This window comes from Poecilia reticulata, linkage group LG9, assembly GCF_000633615.1.
Source record: "Poecilia reticulata strain Guanapo linkage group LG9, Guppy_female_1.0+MT, whole genome shotgun sequence".
Classification (NCBI taxonomy): domain Eukaryota; kingdom Metazoa; phylum Chordata; class Actinopteri; order Cyprinodontiformes; family Poeciliidae; genus Poecilia; species Poecilia reticulata.
The window spans coordinates 13,657,917-13,678,358 of NC_024339.1; the positions used below are offsets into that span (position 1 = coordinate 13,657,917).

At 38.9% G+C, this 20,442-nt stretch overlaps 3 protein-coding genes across 3 annotated transcripts in view; 1 reads left to right on the forward strand and 2 right to left on the reverse strand.

Annotated features, from left to right (window-relative positions):
- Positions 1-506: 506 nt before the first annotated feature.
- LOC103469952 (amyloid beta A4 precursor protein-binding family B member 1-interacting protein) lies at positions 507-6,446 on the reverse strand. Its single transcript, XM_008418040.2, has 4 exons — positions 6,364-6,446; positions 4,328-4,420; positions 3,388-3,646; positions 507-3,267 (listed from the first exon to the last, which is right to left on the reverse strand). The coding sequence occupies exons 2-4, from the start codon at positions 4,351-4,353 to the stop codon at positions 3,034-3,036; spliced, it is 519 nt and encodes a 172-aa protein (XP_008416262.1). The 5' UTR covers positions 4,354-4,420; positions 6,364-6,446; the 3' UTR covers positions 507-3,033.
- A 2,047-nt stretch (positions 6,447-8,493) lies between these two features.
- Positions 8,494-18,042, reverse strand: erap1b (endoplasmic reticulum aminopeptidase 1b). The gene is made up of 19 exons (XM_008418041.2): positions 17,686-18,042; positions 16,872-17,386; positions 16,619-16,757; positions 15,913-16,047; positions 15,696-15,816; positions 15,346-15,500; positions 15,145-15,258; positions 14,909-15,040; positions 14,048-14,179; positions 13,767-13,850; positions 13,160-13,317; positions 12,929-13,008; positions 12,659-12,842; positions 12,325-12,481; positions 10,862-11,046; positions 10,602-10,763; positions 10,376-10,516; positions 10,012-10,093; positions 8,494-9,864 (listed from the first exon to the last, which is right to left on the reverse strand). The coding sequence occupies exons 2-19, from the start codon at positions 17,354-17,356 to the stop codon at positions 9,694-9,696; spliced, it is 2,817 nt and encodes a 938-aa protein (XP_008416263.1). The 5' UTR covers positions 17,357-17,386; positions 17,686-18,042; the 3' UTR covers positions 8,494-9,693.
- Positions 18,043-18,772: 730 nt separating this feature from the next.
- The window catches only part of cenatac (centrosomal AT-AC splicing factor), a 6,362-nt gene continuing 4,692 nt past the window's right edge, over positions 18,773-20,442 (forward strand). The window contains exons 1-2 of the mRNA XM_008418042.2: positions 18,773-19,034; positions 19,511-19,677. Of these exons, the coding sequence (XP_008416264.1) occupies positions 18,915-19,034; positions 19,511-19,677 (287 nt within the window). The 5' untranslated portion in view covers positions 18,773-18,914. The remainder of the gene's footprint in view (positions 19,035-19,510; positions 19,678-20,442) is intronic.

Sequence of the window (20,442 nt, forward strand, 5' to 3'; positions counted from 1 at the left end):
CTGATGCAATGTTCTGCTTCTCTCATGCCTCTTTGTGAGGGTTTAGCTTATCCTGGACTGCCTCTATGCCGCTGGGCTTAGGCTACTAGAGAATGAAATTATTACTTTTCCTCACCCTTCTACTTTCCCCTTCCACTACTCTCAAATTTGCAACATTTTGTTTTCTGTAATTTTTTTTTTTTACTCCATAGTAGCTACATCTACTGTGGTGTTTTGTTTGGCATTGGCTGAGACAATGCTGCCAAAAACTAAACCATCTTCCTCTCCTGCTGTTCACTTTTTTACTTTTCATTACTCCTACATCAGTTCTCCTGCTGGACTTTTATACATCTTTCCCAGGGATCCCAATAAATGTGGAGGGTGCTGCAGATAAAATTCTCCTCTTTAGCTCATTCGATCTGCTAATGTACTATACAGATTATTGTATATGGTTCATTTGAGTGGTTTATTTGAACTTCCAAACCCCGTTATTCAAGCAGATTACAAAATCAAAATATATAATGCAATTTACAAGTCAGATGATATAAGTTTAATGCCATTTTCAACCAAGTTGCTGCAACAGCTTCCATACAATCACCTTTCTGAATCACATTTTCCTCCTGATAACCTCTGACACATTTCAGCAATAAACACTTAATAGTACGGAACCAAATGTCCATACAAGGCTGGGTTTGGTCCGATCACGTGTTCCTGCTAGGATCATGTTCCCTGTGCAGAGCGTGACTCACAGCAGCCACAAGAACAATTTAAATACAAAAGCTAAATTTATCCTTATCTTACAGCGGTCTGCGCCGACCTATCAGGAGATAAGATCGTCACATAGTGACAGATTTCAAAATGAGGATTGTTTAGAAAGGCAGGTATGAAATAGAGAGCTGCCTGAAATGTGTTTTTAGAAAGCTGATGAGTTTAACAAAGAGAGAATTTTAAACTTTTTTCTTTTTGCTGTCAATGATGTGATTCAATAAAAATTGGTTTGTATGTGCATGTACTGCCATCTGGTGTCCACTTTGAACCAAACAACCTCAACTTCCACGTTTTGTGTATGTAGAAATCTTGACATGTGGAAAGAGAAGTTCAGTTACACTCATGTTTTTTTAAACTCTTTTTTTTTTTGCCTGAACATTTTAGGAAATGGCCAAATTATGACGATTTCTGCTTAAAAGTGATTAGACACCCTATGCTGCAGTCCAAAACCCTTTAACATTTCAGAGCTTAAAAACAAAAAACAAAACTACTGACCTTTTCTGGTAACCAGAAAAGAAATTAAGAAGTTCTTTCGAATTTGAGTCACACAATATGTTCTGGTTCTGGTGGAGCTCCAGGTAACATTACTCACCTTCCAAAACACAAGCAGTTTTTCTGAGTAAAACAAAAGCTGCACGTACAAAACATATCAACATGTATTTCATTGTACAAAAGCAAAATAAAGATGTGTATGTATTTACAACATTGTATTTTGAGGAATTTACATGGCAACATCATGATTAACATTTATTCACATAGAAAAAAAGACATCGGAAATATTGAAGGATTTGCAGCAGTTATCTTATGGAAATATTTTTTATAATAGACAAAAATCTGTCCTCCTGTGCATCAGAGGATTTAAGTAGACCAGCTACAATAAATATTACTTATGTTTTTATCCCGTGCCACGTTTTAAGTTTTGCCGTACAATTCTTAAAGCAATATGTAAAGAACTTAAACACAGAAACAGCTTGTTTTACTTTTTCACATTTTCTTAAGCTTAAACTACAAACTTTAACATCGTATTGGGACTGTACATGACAGACCAGGATAAAGTTGTTCCTAAGTAAGAATTATAAAGAACAACAATTCCTTACATTTTTGTTTTACAAGTAGCAACGGCATGCACCGCCCCTTTTTCGAGACAAAAATCCCCTTAATTTGTAGTTACATTTTATACGTGTGGGATTTTATTACAATATAGAGGCTGAATGGTCCAATCAAAGTCCACAACCTAAATTTAATAGAAAATATGTGGAAAAACCTGGACATTGATATTTGTAATTAGTCAGAATGGACCGTCTACATCTAGTTTGAATGAGATTTACAGAGTATCCAAAGACATATGGGCAAAAATGTCTTCAGATATGCCAAGCTGGAAATCAGAAAGACCGGCTGCTGTAATTTTAGCAAAAGATGGTTCTGCAAAGAGTCATCTCAGCTTGACTGAATAGAAATACACAACACCCATTTTAAAATCTTATTTGTCACATACTTCATAAGCCATGCGCCCACTCCCATTGTGCACCACTTTGTGTTGATCCATCCATCCATTCATCTGTTGGGTAGAAGTTGAAGATTTTTCTGCAAGGCACTGCATCTCCTTTTGAAGCTGCACTTTCTTACCACCAAGATAAAATTAAATTTCAATGCCAAAAAATGCAGCTTAAATTATCTGTGCACATATTTGTGAATTGAACCAGATGGATGAATATTTCACTCATGAAAACCAGCTGACATAATCTTTAGTTTATCACAGTGTCTTTGCTACATACAAGCAAACTGAAAAAAAATCTTTTTGTTCATAATCTATTATTAAAACATCCCAGTGCCAACAAGAAGGGTGTCAGTTTGGGAAAACATGCCTTTGGTTGCAGGAAGAAACACTCTTTAGCCCATAATGTTGAGCTCAAACTGAAACAAAGTCTTGAAAAGATTATGAACTCCATCAATACTTATAATGTTTAATTTTCCTACAGAGCGCTGGGCTGTTACTTTATTAAATAAATTTAAAATAATAAGGTAAACTGAAAGCATAATGAGCAAATGACACAAAAATAAAATAGAAAAACAAAAACGGAAACATTTTGAACTGTAGGAAGGCAGCACAGGGTTGTCCATGATCATCAGGGTGACGCTTCTGCCTTACTCTGTACATGCAGAGGCGGTCCTAGTATGTTCGGCACCCTGGGCGAACCACCCTACCAGCGCACTCCACCTGCCCCCCACGTTGAGATTGTTGACTGGGGGGTTGGCGGGTATTTGGCACTGAGGACCTATTGACGTTCAGATCCTCTGGTTGGGAGCGGGATGGGAGGGAGAAGAAACGGGATTACTTGGGAGTGGCGGGGCTGGTGGGGGCAGGGGACGCCCGAGCCGCTCACCCACAAGATGCTGCCCTGGGCTGTTGCCAATATCGCCCATATCCACGGTTGTATGAGTTGGTGGTTGTGTGATTAAAAAGTCTGGAATGTGTAGTTCTGTGTAAGGAGGTGGGAGATCATCTGGTTTAAATCCCAACTGAAACAACAAAAATAAAAAAAACCAGAGAATTACAAATAATTCAATCTGGAAACGAATCAAATAAAGTTGGCATTTGTAGTTAAAATATGTCGTTAAGTTATGCATTGTTAGAATCACCTCATTATAAGATGGCGGGGGCTCATAGCGGATGGTGGTACTGTATCTTGGTGGAGTGAGCTCGTCGCTCTCATCACTGTCCCGCCGCGAGTTATTTCGAGGGAAGGGGATGAAGTATATGGAGCGCATCTGGCTCCTCTGCTCCCTGTCAAGTTGTGCTTCCCTCTCTATCTGCTCCTCTCTCAAACGGGCGCACGATCTGCAGAAGCTGGTGCAAAACAGGATGCAGAGACCAAAGCCCAGGAAGCCCAGGAAGACCCTTTAGAGAAAGACGAAGAAGCGAGCAAAAGAAACAAAAGAGTATGACTGGGGAAATATTTTGATAACAGATATCAAACTCTCTTTCCTCTCTTCTCCCCCCATGTTTGTATTTGAACCGAGGCTACTTGTTTTTTTGTTTTTTTTTCTGCTGAACAGGTTTCTGGAGAAGAAGCTACAGAATCCTGAAGATATTGCTTACTGTAGTTCATATGGATGCTTTCGCAAGGAACAGTGAAGTACTGTGAAAGGGAAACACACACACTGCACACTGTCCCAAATGAACGCTTTCTGGCAGTGTAACAAGTCCAATATGTGTCTGTGTCTCCAAGACGACAGCAACTGCTTTTCTATTTACCCCACAGGTCCAAAAACACCTGGATATTTTAACAACTCAAATAAAACTGAGAGAAAAAAGGCTCAGAAGTGTTTATAGATATTTAGTATAGCTCATATTTGCAAATGATGATAACAATCATCAATTGCAGTGAAGGGAGAGAAGGACGAATATGTTCTCTGATATTCATTGCAGTTCTTTGCTGCACAATGTTTCAGCTCCTTAAAAAAAAGAGTGGCTCAAATAAGTCTTTAATAGCCTATGATTATTCTGACATTTATGCAAACAATGCCTGCTTTTTTGTACAAACAACCCAAAGTTGAGATGAATGGAGGTGATTCTTACTCTAGATAAGGAAAGGAGTTGAACATTCTGTGGGTGGGAGGATCTCACAGGATGGATCAGAGTGGAAATGGAGCCACGAACAACAGAATGAACCTAAAGAGCAAATATGATTTAATTCATTTTATTGCAAATGACATAATGAAGTGATTTCATAACACTTACAAGCAGCCACAGATTTCTATACAAAGCAGATCTTCATCTTTCGCCAAGACCAATAAAAAAAACACACTTTGTACCCACAAACCCATAAATGTTTTGTCCTCGACACACTAATGCAAGAGGGTTTTATTGCCTGTCAATACTGTACGAAAAGATATGGCAGACGTACGGAGACTAATTTCTTCCCAGAAACAGCCTGCCCCGTGGTGACTGCAAACTGTTAACAGTTATTCAATAAAATACAGTGATGATAAAAGTTTATCATCACTGTATTCCAGAATGTTCCATGTCTGCACTGAGAAAACTAACATAATAACTTGAAAGGAGGTCAGGTTATGTCAGGAAACAGAATCGAAACTATCGCACAACAATTTACATTTGGCAGAACCTCTGCTTAGATGGTACTCTGATACAAAATAAACAATCTTTGAATACTAAAATCATTTCAACCAATTTTTGAGGCAAAGTTGAAAAGTCTACTTTGTTTTTTAAATTATTGTATTCATTTATTTGTACTCATTCCCCTCACAAATCGAGCCTATCTCTGAGTGGTTTAATCTCAGTATAAATATGGTTGTTCTGTCTCAGTTTTTCTTTTAGAGAGCAATCAGGGAAAAAACTTTATCATCATTAGTTTGTAGAACTACATCCCAAAATGTTATATCACAGAGAACTAAAAGGGCCATCCATGTAATCTGACAGGGGAGACAAGGAGAGCTAAAGTAACTTTGAAAGATCTGCAGAGATCTGATGGGACAGTCTGCTGACAGGAACTCAAAAACTTTGGCCTTTAAGAAAGAGTGGCAAGAACAGCAATGCTTGCTTCCATTAATGATTTTATCAGTTTTCCAATTAACCATGTAGTGAAGATACAGAAGGAGGTGCCCAGGTCAAATGAAATCAAAACTAATTTATTTTTTCTTACACCACTCTAAACTAAAAACAGGACAATCCTGCAGATGAGGTTAACCTTCCAGAGCATTAAACCCACATCTGATTGAGCTTTTTTGCCAATACTAAAAAATTTATGTTTACAGACGCCCTCCATATCAGTGCTGACTGACCTTTCTGATTGCAAAATGGATAGAAATTTCAATCTCTAGATGTCTGGATGTGCAAAGCTGGTAGAAACATACAGTAAATCCAAAATAGGGCTGCTACAGTTTTATTTTACTGTGGGCAGCTGAATACAAATGTACACTACCACGATTTTTACTATTTTTAAAAAATATATTTTCGCTCCACTTCACTATGCATCATCTTGAGTGAGCCTGTAACAAAAAATCTCATTCATTTGTAGGAGGTGAGATGTGACAACCGAGAAAAAGCTAATGAAGACCTTTGTGAGGAACTGCTGGCTTTACAAAGAAATACATCCTGATTTTAGTTAAAATGTGTAACATAAAGGTCTTTTTTAGTCAATAAAAATACCTTGTTTTCAAATTAGATTTTATCAGCTCTGTAGGTTAACTTTGTGATTATGTCAGATTTTGACTAAACTTTAGTTTTCTTGACAACTTCAAAAAATGGCAGAGAAAAAAAAAACACTAAGTAAAACTTCTTTTCACTGGTTTCTACAAGTTATTAAGTGTTGAGAAAAACTAAATGTTAACAAACCGAGACTGCGTTTAACAAAAGTGGGCATACGAAACAGGAAAAAAAAAATCACATAAAGAATAGGTGAGGTCAAAACTCCCAGCGTCGGATCATTGATCACATAGAAACCGCAGCAAAGTCAGTAAATACTCACTAAACAAACAGACTTCTACGCTGCGGTCCATTTGACAACAGCTCAGATTAAATTCAATCAAATTCTTGTTATGAAAGACATTTTGAGTTTAAAAAAGTGGCAAAAAAGGTGAGGCTCAGACTCTTACCTTTATGTGATGTGTCTTTCCCAGGTGTGGAGCTGAAAGGACAAAATGACTGGAGCAGAGTGCAGTTTTTATTGTAGGTGTGCTGACCAGGGGTTAGTGTGCGTGCATGTGTGTGTGTGTGTGTGTGTGTGTGTGTGCGTGTGTGTGTGTGTGCTCATGCATGGGAGCAAAGGCAAAGCCCACAATGTTTATCTGCCACTAAAATGCATTCAGAAATCCCTCTCCTTAGCTCGTCGACCACCAAAAGCCTCACCAAAGGCCTAAATATAGGTTACTATGTAAAACATACACACGTTATGTGTGATCTCTGTGAGACTAACGTTGTGTTTTATTACTCTGTGACAAATGGATCCTTGTGAGAATTTATGGCAGTGTTATGAAATTTAAAGGAACAGCCGAGCTTTTCCAAACTGATAACTAAAGTAGTTTAGAAAGAGTTCAGGATAAGTTAGCTTCCCGCCACGCGGTTTGAGTCCTGAGCGCCAACATTTCATGTTCCCTCAGTGTTCACAAAAGGTCATTATATGACCCGCAAAGACACAGCTGTTTCATTCTGTATCTCTCACAGCAAACTACGACCTTCAAAAAGCGGACAAAGTTTGAGTTACTTATGGAAATCACACTGATGCTAAACTCGGTTAAAATAAGCCTGATGTACAAAGCTATAAAAAGAGCCTGAAATTTAGACTTTCTTTAAATGCACAGATGACAGCAACTTGAGCAAATTAAAGTTTGATAATAAAAAACAATAATAAATAAATTATGTTATTTATTATTGTAAAGTAAGAATCCAAATCCAAATTCATCTGAAGTAATTATCCTCCTACCTAAAGTGGCTCTGCCATTCAACAAACTGTTGCCAAGTCTTTGCAGAGTAGCAGAAAACGAGAGTTTTATATTGCTGTGGTGAAATTTTGCCCTTCTCACTTTTGCACACTGGAATATTTTTAAAGTAGAAATGGTCTATTTAAGGTCACAGGGCATCTTCAGTAATTCATGAATTCATTCTTTCCTTCTTTACATAGAAGTACATTGATTTGCATGAGCCCAGCACACCCAGCAGTGACAGGAATGACATCATCTTTCCCCCGTGTCTGTTTGTTCTTCTCTGAGCTGCAGAGGACATTAAATCATTATGATGAGAGCAGCAGTCCGAAAGAAAAGCAAATCAAAACAGCAGTGAAGAGCGCGAATGTGAACAAGTGACTGGCATAAAAAAGAAAGCTGTAAAGTTTAAAGATTGACCTCACAGACCAGTAAACTGTCTCACAGTGAGGGAAAAAAAAAACTCAAAAAACTCCTGCTTGCTGTTTAGAGAAGTGCAAGGATACAAAGGTTCCATCCATGTAACTGTCTGGAAGAGAGCATACAAAGTTTAAGTAATTACTAATAATAAAAGAGCTCTTTGCTCTTCGGCTGCAGGTTAATCATGGTTCATGGCTTCCAATTAGATAAAATAGTTCAGGAAAGGCTGAGCCGTCTCCATAGTTACTGTGCCGTACGTTCAATGTACTTTTTATTGTGGTTTTATGTGGAAAACTAAGTGAGGACATGGCTGAGGAGAGAAAGGAAAAAGATGCACGGCTTTCAATTTTTTTTTAGAGAAATTTAAGATGAGATCAGGTTGTAAAACAATATGCCTTACTATCTAAACAATTAAAAGATTGTGCCACAGCTGCAAACCTACTAAGATATGACTACCAACCAAAGTAGACAGGTCAAGTATTGAGAGGTTGGCCTGTCAAGGAAATGCCACAGATTTAAGGGTCATGGTAGCTCTGTGGGGAGAGACACACAGTTCACATCAGAGAACATATTGGAAGAAAATCATTCTTTTCATAAATCTGGCTTGAATAAATTTTTTTGAAATAAGTTCAAATGAATCCCTTTAGCAGTGACAGACGATTGGAAGATGGATGATGCTACATTCATGGAGAAACAGAGGCGAAGAGGGACTTGATGCTCAGACAGAGGCTCATCTTCAAGTATACAACACGGCAATAAAACAGTTTACATCAAACCATATTTGTGTTTGATTGGCATAATCAAAGTCCAGACTTAAGTCATAATGAATATTTGTAAACGAAATTGAAATGAATAGAGGAGGACAGCGCAAAGGACAGCCGAAGATAAAACAAACTTTATTTTTCCCATATTTCTTTCAATAAACATTTTCTCCACCAGACAAAACAAAATAAGAATATTATAAAGCTGAAGTGACATGAACTTCAGTCGTTCTCGTAAATGAGAGCATGTCGACAACATATTTGACAACTACAGCCAAGAGGATCTTCACCTATTCCCACTTTAAAAAAAAAAAACCTCAAACTCATTTATTTTCCCCCATTCTGTTTACTGATACGCAATAAAAAAAACGACGTAATTTTAGTCTCTCCTAAAGAATCATATACAATCTTCATCCTTTTCACTTCTCTTTTGTGTTGGGCTGCTAGTGAAAACTATCTGCTAGTAAAATACTTTACAATAATAAAGGATTTGTTGAACAGTGCATTTCTTACAACATGTTGTCACAGTTCTCTGGAAAAATACATCTTCAATCCAAACGTACTTTACAAAAGCACAACTTTACAGCAATTAAAAACAAATCCCACCCAAAACCTGACATTAGTTCACACTTATACACCAAAACACACACTCAAAATCAATTCAGGCAACACAGAGAAGAAATATTCAGGCACGGCGTTTACAGCTCCGGACAGTCAAAGCAAAGTACCTTCAATTGTTAAGTTATGAACTGTTTTTTCTTAAGTATGGTGAATGTTTTAAGAAACATTTTTCTTCCTCAAAGTAAAGAACTTTATATTTGGTGGGTCTGGAATAAAATGCTACTTGTGCATTTTTTAGATGTGCTGAAGAAAAGCTTAAAACTAAGTTATTGAATGATTTGAGGAAGAAGAAAAACTATCTTAGTCTACTTGATTAAACTAATCACATTTTCAAAAATAAAGAATTTTGTCAGCGTTTTAGTGCAAATGTTTAGAGGTCGTTACCGTTATCAGTAACGACATGAAAACATGTCGTGCTCCAATCACAACCTGTTGGTTGTGCACGAACCAGTTAGTGCACAACTTTCCAGTAGAAAAGCGCCTTTCGTCTACTCCTTAATCTGGATTACTCTTCACAAATCCAGATAAAGGAAAAGCTCCAGTCAGGATCTGTTGATGGAGGTTTGAAGAACCAACGAACCAACCGAGCTCCCTAAAATATCCTAATTAAAAAAAAAATCAAATCTGGTTTCACCTCTGGAAAGAGAAACCAGAATCTGCTTGAGCAGTGGAGTAAAAACAAACAAAAACCACTTCCACAGCTCTATAAGTCTTCGTGAGGTGGTCTGTGTTGGTGCTTGTTCAGCCAGGCCTCTAGCAGAGGAAAGTTGGTGTCAGTCCAGCGGATGTTATCCTCAATGGTCTCGTAGGTCTGCTGGATGCACCTCATTTTTGACCCGGTTTCCTCTGTCAGCGAGTCGAAGAAGCTCCGTATCTAAGGGAAAGGAACAGGTGAAGGACTTACAGGAAGTACACATTTCTAAAAATACAAACTTCCCTCTCATTAATAAGAAAAAAAAAACCTTGACAGACAAAGGTAAATAGTTATGCTTCTTAAAAATCAACTGAAATAAACATTTACCTCGTGGAGCATCTCCCTGGTAGAGTATTGGTTGGTCACGCCAAGCAACATGTATGATACAGAGTGAGAGCCAAGGTCAAACCTGTTTCAGAAGGACAAATATATGTAGTCATTGTCAAAATTTAGAAGGTCGGTTTAAATTAACCAGCAGTAAAAAACAATGTTAATAAAAATGTAGAAAAATTAATTTTTTTTATACCAACATGACTGTTTAGAGACAAAATATACAAATGTACAAGAATTAAACAAATTCAGAAAAATTCTGTCACAAATTTAATCTCATGATAGAGGCAACTACTTATTTCTGTGTTTTTTAATTATTATTATTTAAAATCCTGAGTAGTGAAGAGTAAAGTGCTCTGACTTCTTGATCATTGTGTGCCAGTTGGCTCGGAGAAAGTCCCAGGCCAGTTTGTAACCATGAGGATTCCTTCCAACAGAGACGACCACATCTGGGAGGTCCTGGGTCTTCATCACCTCTCCTATCAGACTCTGCTCCATCATCCTTCAGACGGAAAACAAGGAAACGATGTTCAAGAATACCTGAGTAAATTCTTCTTTTGCTTTAACAAAAATTAACTGCTGCTCACCACTTGAGCTTGTCCTTCAGATAGGTGACGGTCATGGCAGACTTTATGCGGCTCTTGACCGACATCTGCAGAGTAGTGCGGTATTTCTCAAACAGGAAGTCCCACCCCTCTGGTGTTCGTGCTCCAATCACAAACACAGCCATAGTGATGTCAACAGGGAGGCTGTGAGAAGAGGGATGGATTTTACTATCGTAAACATTGTTTGGTAGTGTTCATTCTTTCCCTTCAAATCCTTAATTATTCTGAAGCCGAAGCCTGACCTCATGGTGCCATCCGAATCCTTCCACTGGTTAAAGAGCTTGGTGGCTTTGGCGACACATGGAGGATGATTCCTGACGCAAGCGAACAGCAGCAGGTAACTCCTCAGCACTCGCTCAGACACCGAACCGGAGTCACTCCATTCTTGACGATCAATCAGATCCCGGAAAAGATCCACAATGTAACCCTGAGGCACAACAAACAGAGTGTGAAATGCCAATGTGCCACGCAGTCTGCTAGGCCGTGTTCACATCGGATTATGACTGACCTATAATCTCCAGGATCACTGCAAATATAGAAAGCCTAATATTTGTGTGACAGATTCGCTATTCAGCACACTGGATTTTCTGCTGCTTTTTTCTACTCCTTTCTAGCCCGTCCAAAACGACGGATGGCCAAGCACATCCATAGTTGCCTGTGTTGGTTAAGAAACCAACACAAGTACCTTAACTGCTCTGGGATGTTTTCCTCAAAATTTGCAAAAATTCTCAATATAAATTTGTGGTTTATGCACCTCGACCATCAGTTTCAGACTTGCTTTAGGGGAACACACCATCAGTATATTCACCAGTCTATCAGATGCATTTTTTTCTTTGTGCTTTTTTAATGCTGCACAGAGCTGAGCATGCTATTCTGTGCAATAACTTTACCATGGCCACAGCACTGTGTTCTCATCTTTACAGGTGCATTCAGGAAGAACTGTGCTTATGAATCCAAAATCAGCATTTTTTTAAAGTCTAAAGTTGTTTTTTTGTTACTATATTCAAAATAGATTTATTTTTAACAAGCTTGTCTTCAGTAATAGTTTAATTATTTTACGAACCCTATGTGATGTTCCTTGCATTTTTTTCTTCTCTCTATTCATTGTGAATATGATGCCAGAGCTTCTTTTTGACATAATGACGGATACATTTCACATTTTATGAGCAGCCAGAAACACTAAAAATCCCTCTGTCTCCCAGTTACCGGAATGTATGCACAGTTTGGAAGTGTGTGTACATTACATTTCCCTTGCTTGGAATTCTACTTGACAGGGTGTGATGCACATACCAATCTCTATGTATAGGGTCTCTATTGTTTAATTGTGAGTTGTTTCTTCAGTTACTGGGTCGTTTAGTTTACAAAAAATTAGGTTACTTGGAGTGATGTCAGTAGTGTCAGAGACCTGGCCAGCGTGGCCGCTCCTTCAAAGTCTCTGGTGATCAACCTGTGCAGGTGCAGTGGGCCACATGTCATGGATAACAAATCACTGCTGCTATCAGGCTCCTTTACATTGAGAAACTCATTCACCTTAGGGTGTGCACTGCATTCTTGGTAGAAAGACCACATGGTTTCTGAGCTGACTTTTAGTGTCATGGTGCAAACTGGTCCTTAGATATAACTCAACATTTTATGCAATTGTTTTTTTATTCAAGCCAACACAAAAATACGTTTGGTTCCAGGTATATTATAAAAGTCGTCTTACCTTCATCTGATTTTCCAGAACTGTCATGTCTCTCTTCTCCATCAGTTTGTACAGAGGCACAAGCTCTCCGAAGCCCTGGGTCACAGCCATGATCTGAGACTCTTTGGAAAGATAAAGGGACAGATCCAGAGCCGTGTCCAGCCTCACCTTCCCAACACTGAAACGCACACAGGAGAACGAGGTTTATACGTTCCCACTGAACTGATATGCAATTGTTTTGTTGTATTTCATCAATAAGTTTACGTTCTTTATCTTAAGTGTATGCATGATTAAAATATAACCAATTTGCATGATTAGACCCAGATATTCCAACACCACACTGAGTGAGACAGACCTGACCAGCTGGAAGACGTTCTGGATGAGGCTGGCCCGGTCGTTCCCAGAGAGAGCCGTGTGGTTGTACTGCAGCAGTTTGATGATGGAGCTCCAACCCTCACCAGCATAGTGGACCATGTAATAGCCACTCATGTTGACATTAAACTTCACCCAGTCCACTTCCTCTGGCAGGTAGAGCACATCTATGCACATGGCAAGGAGCACAGCCACAGTTTAACTGATGTGAAGTCCTTTGCACATGGATGATGTGTATCAATTTAAACCTCACCCGTCTTTGTCTTGAGAAGGAAACGATGAACCGTGCTGGAAGCACTGGTCATGTACGTTAGTGGAATCTGCCACAGGAATCTGACGCATAACAAAAATGAAAACACGAACCATTAACTAAAGAACCAGAACTCTGAGGATTTAATAAAATATAATAGTGTTAAACTGTGATTTAAAGCTGGAATGTCAGCAATCAGTAATAATCTATATGTATGTGTTTCATGTCTATTACCCTTCAGTGAGCGAGGGATCGTCTGTCCTCAGGAAACGCTCCTGACTGAGTCTGACCTCCCGACCTTTGACCTCTACTGTGACCAGTGGGAAGCCCTCCTGCAGTGTCCAGGTGTCCATGATAGTCTTGACATCAAGCTCGTCATCAGAGTACCACTTCTAAACATGGGCGACCACATATCACATTTAGATGCCTGATGAATTACTTCAACTCTTTAATGTAACTTTACCAGTCACAGTATTTTTGCGAAGCGACATAAGAAGGCTTAAAAAAAAAAAAAAAAAAAAAAAAAAACCCCTTCACAACATACTTCTTATATCTATATTCAAATCAGTACTTAAAATGTTTATAATAACTGGAATTATGAGAAATAAGACTTGATGAGAGAGCCAAGTAAATCTATCTGGAATGAAAGTTATTATGAAAAACCAGGTGTTTTCTCAACACGGTTACCCAACAGAGTAAACGTTTTCGAAATTTTCAGAATAAGAATAAGCATCTGCAATTAAATATTAATCAGTTTGAGGCATTCTGAATATCTTTAGCAGGAAAACCAGTAATGGTGGATTTATTCTGTTGCTCTGCAGAACCAAGCAGCAAAACTCACAGAGGATCCAGACTGGAGTTTGCGTTTAGAGCAGAATTCTGTGTGTTTCAGTCGACCTTCATCCAGAGCATCTGAGCTGCAGATCTGGTGGACATTTAACAGAGAATAAAAACAGACATCAGAAAAGACAACATCAAAATAATAGCAAGAAGACAAAAAATGCTACAGTGTTCAACTCATCCACTGGTTGATGCACAGATTGCCAAATGTTAATGTGATATTTATATAGTAGCAAAGTTTACTTAGATATTAAACGCAGTCAGGATCTTATTTGAACTCACATCAGTCAGGCTCTCCCACAGGTGGCTGTTCACGGTGTTCTGGTAGCTGTAGCGCTTCAGGTATCGGATGATGCCGATCTCAAATGCCTCAGGACTCAGGAAGTCCCGCAGCATGTTCAGGATACATGCCCCCTGAAAACATACGAGCACAAACACAGTTAGCAAGAAAATGGAACCATTCCATGCGGATAATGTCAAGTTATTTTATGTGCCCTTAAATTAGAGATGTATTGACCGAAGTTATGTGGCATATTTCTGTGGCATCTAGGACATACTTGGATTGTTTTTTAATATTTAGAAGACAACACAATGGAGGGTCATTGATACTTTTTAAAACAAAGACAAATTATTATGGAGCTGAAATTTAAACTGGCTTTAGCATCTTGTGTTTGGTTTTAACATGGTTAGCATTACAAAAACAACAGTGTGTAGATTCTAGTGAATGTGGATCCTTTCCTGAACTCAGATTTTCATCATACGATCAGCCAAGACAAACATAACAGACAAGGGTGGGAATCTCAAAAAGATAAAACAAAGTTACTCTGCAATGCTACTTTCAACCTGCTTATTCTGAAAGGTTTTTTTTTCTCTTGCAGCCTTTATTTTCCTCTGACAAGTCTTGACACATCGTTGAAAATACAGTTTCCATTTAAAAGAGTCTTCTTACCTCATTCAAGCATTCACTGATCGGGTAAAATTTTAGACAGTTACGTAAACAGACTTAACTCTTAGGTTAAAACAATAATAAAAAATAAATAAATCAGCTGATCTGTCCAGATCTTCATTAATAAAGTTCTAGCACCATGTATAATCACAATCCACAATATCTAATGCTCAAATCTTTCAGAATACACCACTGACCTTGTCATAAGACACGTCGTCAAACATCTCCTGGATCTGCGTGGGGTTTTCCACTGGTGTGGAGACTGGATGAGACGAGCTCAGAGAGTCTACCTCCATCGCCTCAAAACACTTGCCCAAGAAGAAGTCATCCTAAGACAAAGACAGCATGGAGAAAGTTAGTTTGAAGTAAACTTGACGAAACAGAAACAGAAGAAGGTAAAAGATACAATTAGTTTTCTAAGTTGGGATCTCACCACATGAAGCTCTGGGTAGGTGATGTCGAGGGAAATGAACTCCATGAACTTGGCAAAACCCTCATTGAGCCACAAGTCATTCCACCACTCCATTGTCACCAGGTTTCCAAACCACTGGATGAATCAGTGAAAAAGTTAAAACCGAATTCATTCCCCAGTATCCTCTTGAGGAGCTAAAAAAGACTCAAGGTTAGCAAGTACCTGATGAGCAAGCTCATGGGCAATGACCTTGGTGATGCCCAGTTTGTCGGAGGCAGAGGACTTGTCAGGATCAAAGAGAAGGCCAGTCTCTCTGTAGGTGGTCAGTCCCCAGTTCTCCATTGCGCCTGACTGAAAGTCCGGGATAGCAGCCAGGTCTGCAGGGAACCACATAAAGCAGGAATCACATGTGGAACTGCTGACAAATTGATACTTAATTCTATCTAAAATAGCTTTAACATTTATAATGATGCTTCCTGGCAGCATGGATACATCCTAAAGACGGATTCATCCTAGAGTCAGCTGACATGCACCAGAGGCCAAATAACAATGTACAATGTGTTTTCACAAACCCTGTTTGGGGAGTGGATATGGGATATCAAAGTAATCATCATAGAAGTCTAACAACTTCACTGCAGCATCCAAAGCAAAGGCCGTCTGATCGATCTTCTCTGGTACGGCATAGACAGAGATCTGACGGCAATCAAAATGAAATTAATTATTAAAACACTGTTTATGAGTGTAATAAAACATGAAACAACTTGGCCAGCACCATGAGCGAAGTCTCACCTTAACTCCATGCTTAGTTGTTTTGCTCACAGACAGGAAGTCAGAGACGATGTAGGCCACCAGGTAAGTGCTCATCTTTACGGTCGTGTCAAAGTGATCCTCAAGCAAACCGCCAGGCAACTCCACTGTTTTAACCTGCGAATAGAAAAAAAAAAATCTCTGCTTTTATTTTACAGCCAGTCATGTTGCAGACACAAAATTTCATTCATTTTCTTTGCAACCTTTCTAACTTAGTAATACATTTTTTATAAGTAAAAATCTGAAAAAGTGTGACATGCATTTGTATTTGGCCACCTGGAGTCAATACTTATCCACATCTAAACAACTCAACTATATCTCTGGCTGTATGTTATGATTTAACGTCCTGCTGATAGCTGGACCTCCATCCCCAATGTCAAGACTCGGGGTAGGCGGTCACTTAACTCCATCAATCTTCCAGTTAACTCTGAAAAACTTCACTGTTGCTGCTGAAGCATGCCTCCAGTATGATGTTGTCACATGTCTCAGTGGGGAAGGTGTGTTCAGTGTGAAGTGCAGGGATAGTTTACCACCACATGTTGCATTGTGCATATAGTCAAAATGAATAAATACATATATTTTGGTCTCGTCTTTCATTTTGTTTCTTGCCTATGTTGCTTACGGAAAACAGAAAATTTCACTTCTTAAAGATTTTTTTTTAAAAGAACAGTTATCTTGTCATACTCACCTTGGGCATGTTGGAAATGGCAATGTGGCGTGGCTCACGCATGATCCGTATGGTGAAGTTGGCTTTGAAGGCAGGCTCGTCAAAACAGGGGAAGGCTCCACGAGCGAAGGTCGCCTCAAACTGCGTAGATGCTATGGCCCTGAGAGACAGAAGGACAACCTTTTCATTTTCAATTTCAGAGTTTTATTCAAAGATTGAGAAGAGCCAACTGGAAGTGTTGGTAATGGATGAAGATCATATTTTGTGACCTTACCGGACCTCCCCGCTGCTCGTACGGTAGCTGCCTTTGTAGAAACCATGAAAGCTGTCAGATAAGTTTGCAGCAAACTCCAGCTGGACCTCATACTTTCTGCCCTTGGTCAGAACTGATTCAGACAGCAGAGCAAGCTGATGGAATCGAGGATACTCCAGCACCCGTAGAGGCCGGACGCCCTCAGCAGCCAGGAGAACCACGTTGGATATGTGCATTTGCTTGGCATGGAGGACAACGATGCTGGTGTCTTCTTTCACATCCAGACTGATGCGAACCACCCCAGTGAAGTCCAGGGAGGTGAGGTTTGGGTGTATGGTCAGGTCATAGTGCAAGGGGCTGATGGTTACGGGAAGCCTCATGCGGTCCCAGGGGAAGGGTTCGCCGTTGGTGGCTACAGGAATCTGTTTGGCTTGATCTTGATTTGGGAGTTGAGCTCCAGATGAGGGATAAATAGAAACAAAGAGCACCAGCAGGAGGGGAAACATGGTGACAAGGTCAACAGGAAATCCTTTCACCTAGAATATTATTAAAAAGAGCAAACATGCAGAATTTAGTTTAGATTCATAATTATTTCACAAAGTAAATGACCACAGTTGAGCAGTTTAATCAAATAATTGCAACACAAGCACATTCACGGACAACAGCAGGGAAGACATGAGCACAACAGTTTCGATTTTACCAAAACCTTCATTCATTTATAGACGTCAAACAGCTAGAAGAATATTTATTTCACATAAAGCAAGAACCTGTATGGTCTTACAGCTCCAATACTGATCTATATTAAATTTAAAAATGTAACATTCTTCCACCTTACCGTTTCGCCTTCTCCCCGCAGTTTGTCAAGAGTGAAAGTGAAACAAAAGCTGGAGGAGGAATTATATGCAGGGCAGGAAACGGAGGAGAGCTGTCAGCAGTTAGTTCCGTGTCACAAACTAAGAAGCATCCTCGGTTTTAAATGTAATGCTTTCCCATCTCTTTTATTCAAACCAGCACAGCCCAGAAGCAGCGGAGCATGACAAAACCCCGCCTGGTTTTATCCCAATAAAAATATTTACAGTAAATAAATGTGGGGGAAAACTTACTGAATCATTGCATTAAAGTCCCTAAAGGTACCAAAGGAAACACGAGCATAATTTTCACAGGGACACGCTGGGAAAGGACCAGGAAGTCCAACGTATCTGTGACTAAACCAATTCATACCATGACTCCGACCACCAGAGGGGGACATTGCTTAATTTTAAAAGGAGTCAAGAGGCGCAAATTTCTCTTGCCAGAAAAAAATCTACAGATAAGTGACAACTAAAAAGTACCTTACACCTTAAAACCATTTAAACAAGCAAACATAAACATGACTAAAGACACTTGATATTCAGTGGAATGAGGAAACTTGTATTAATTCATTATATAATTTAGCAGGACTCCAAATCAGTCAGTCTCTTAAATAAGACAGTACACCAAATTTAGTATTTTTCTAGGAGGAGAAAACAAGCCCATTACTTATTGCTACAGGAGACACTTTAGGAGACATGACAGGCTGTACAATGTTCTAAAACTTGCAGACCATAGAGTTGATAATAAAATAATAAAATTAACATCATGAAACAATATTTTATCATCTCAGAATAATTAATACATAATAAACTAAATAAAAAGAAAGAAAAAGCAACTCTTGCGAGTGGATTTAAATCAAGTATTATGTTTACAGTGTGTTACTAGAGTATTAGGTTTATGAGGAATGCATGGATTGTCTTATTAAAATCCCTAAATACTCTAAAAATACTCTTTTTAAAATAAAACTTAAGACTGTTGAGAAAATACTTGATTGCAATCTGTCCTGAGTCACCAATGAAATTGGAGTTTTCAAAACTCCAGCAGGTGGCAGTAAAGTTACATGTGAAGGGGGTTTGCCAACCGTCAACAACAAACGAAGAAGACGTCAACCGGAGGATATTCCGAGATGGTCAAAATGAAATAAAACGACACATTTAGGAGGTTTTTGACTTTAACTTTCAATAGTTGCTGGGATTATTACACAGGGACTAAATGGGTGCATATTATTGCGCCATATGTAATCAGACAACATTCTGCGGGAAGAAGAAACACATCTTTGGAAAAAATCACCAAAGCAGACTCAGGGTCGTTTTACTGAAATTTACTGAAAAGGTGAGGAGCTTAAATTAGCGCAGTTTGTGCAAAAATGTTGTTTGCAATGTGTTGTGTGTTTTTCTATCCTTTTGCATCACCGACATACTGAATAATAATAACCCGAATACTACAATAATAATGCTATGACATGCCAGACCAGTTGCTAATGATGTTAGCTGCTAACCGTGGGTTGTTTATTATCTTTTCGCCGTTTCTCCCCTACTTCTGCGACAAGTTTCAGCTATTATTTAACAGTCGCCCCCAAATGTGTCATGACATTCAACACAATAAACTATTTAATTAGTAATGGGGCTACATCCACTCCTATCTTTAAGACTGGGGTCATGTCAATAATCCATTACTATTAATTTGGATGATTATAGTTTGCAGCAATTGCAGAACCCCAGATCTGTTAATAGAAATAAGTGTTGTGTTTGGACAGTAATATTAATTTCCTTCTGTTCCATGACTGTCCCATGATGGCTGTCTGTCAGGTCAAAGAAGCTCGACGAACCCTTAAAAAACCCCAAGTGGAAAAGTTTGATTGCACTCAGCACAAGCAGAAGTTCTGGTGCTACTGCTGTGGTCTTGAAGTTGAACGGAACGTCACAGATGACAACATGACGGTGATGTATGGAGGCTTATTGGAGCACATGGCCACGTAGGTCTTTATGGTTAACTTTTCTTTTTAAATTAATTTGTTCTTTTCCTCTGGCTTTTCCAGATTGTCTCATTTGTAAAGGAGCAAGTAGATTTTTAGTCTGCCCAAATACTTAACAATTTTTAGCATTTTGAAGTTTATAATGGAGAAAATTAACATTTAAAATACAGGTCCTTCTAAAAAAAATTAGCATATTGTGATAAAGTTAATTATTTTCCATAATGTAATGATAAAAATGTGATTAATTGCACACCAACTGAAATATTTCAGGTCTTTCATTGTTTTAATACTGACGATTTTGGCATACAGCTCATGAAAACCCAAAATCCCTGTCTCAAAAAATTAGCACATTTCACCAATAAAAGAAATGTGTTTTAATACCAAAAAAGTCAACCTTTAAATAATTATATAAAGTTATGCACTCAGTACTTGGTCAGGAATCCTTTTGCAGCCTTCAATGCRGCGTGGCATGAAGGCAATCAGCCTGTGGCTCTGCTGAGGTGTTATGGAGCCCAGGATGCTTCGATAGCGGCCCTAAGCTCATCCAGAGTTTTGGGTCTTGCGTCTCTCAACTTTCTCTTCACAATATCCCACAGATTCTCTATRGGGTTCAGGTCAGGAGAGTTGGCAGGCCAATTGAGCACAGTAACACCATGGTCAGTAATACCAGTGGTTTTGGCACTGTGAGCAGGTGCCAGTTTGTGCTAAAAAATTAAATCTTCATCTCCATAAAGCTTTTCAGCAGATGGAAGCATGAAGTGCTCC

Coding starts and splice junctions, on each gene's coding strand:
- LOC103469952 (XM_008418040.2), bottom strand. CDS start 4,353: ATGTTCAACTCCTTTCCTTATCTAGA. Junction 3,647..4,327: donor AACTCCTTTCCTTATCTAGA/GTAAGAATCACC, acceptor CTTTCTCTAAAG/GGTCTTCCTGGGCTTCCTGG. Junction 3,268..3,387: donor CCCCGCCATCTTATAATGAG/GTGATTCTAACA, acceptor TTGTTGTTTCAG/TTGGGATTTAAACCAGATGA.
- erap1b (XM_008418041.2), bottom strand. CDS start 17,356: ATGTTTCCCCTCCTGCTGGTGCTCTTTGTTTCTATTTATCCCTCATCT. Junction 12,482..12,658: donor AACGTCTTCCAGCTGGTCAG/GTCTGTCTCACT, acceptor TGTGCGTTTCAG/TGTTGGGAAGGTGAGGCTGG. Junction 10,517..10,601: donor CTGAAGGACAAGCTCAAGTG/GTGAGCAGCAGT, acceptor TTCCGTCTGAAG/GATGATGGAGCAGAGTCTGA.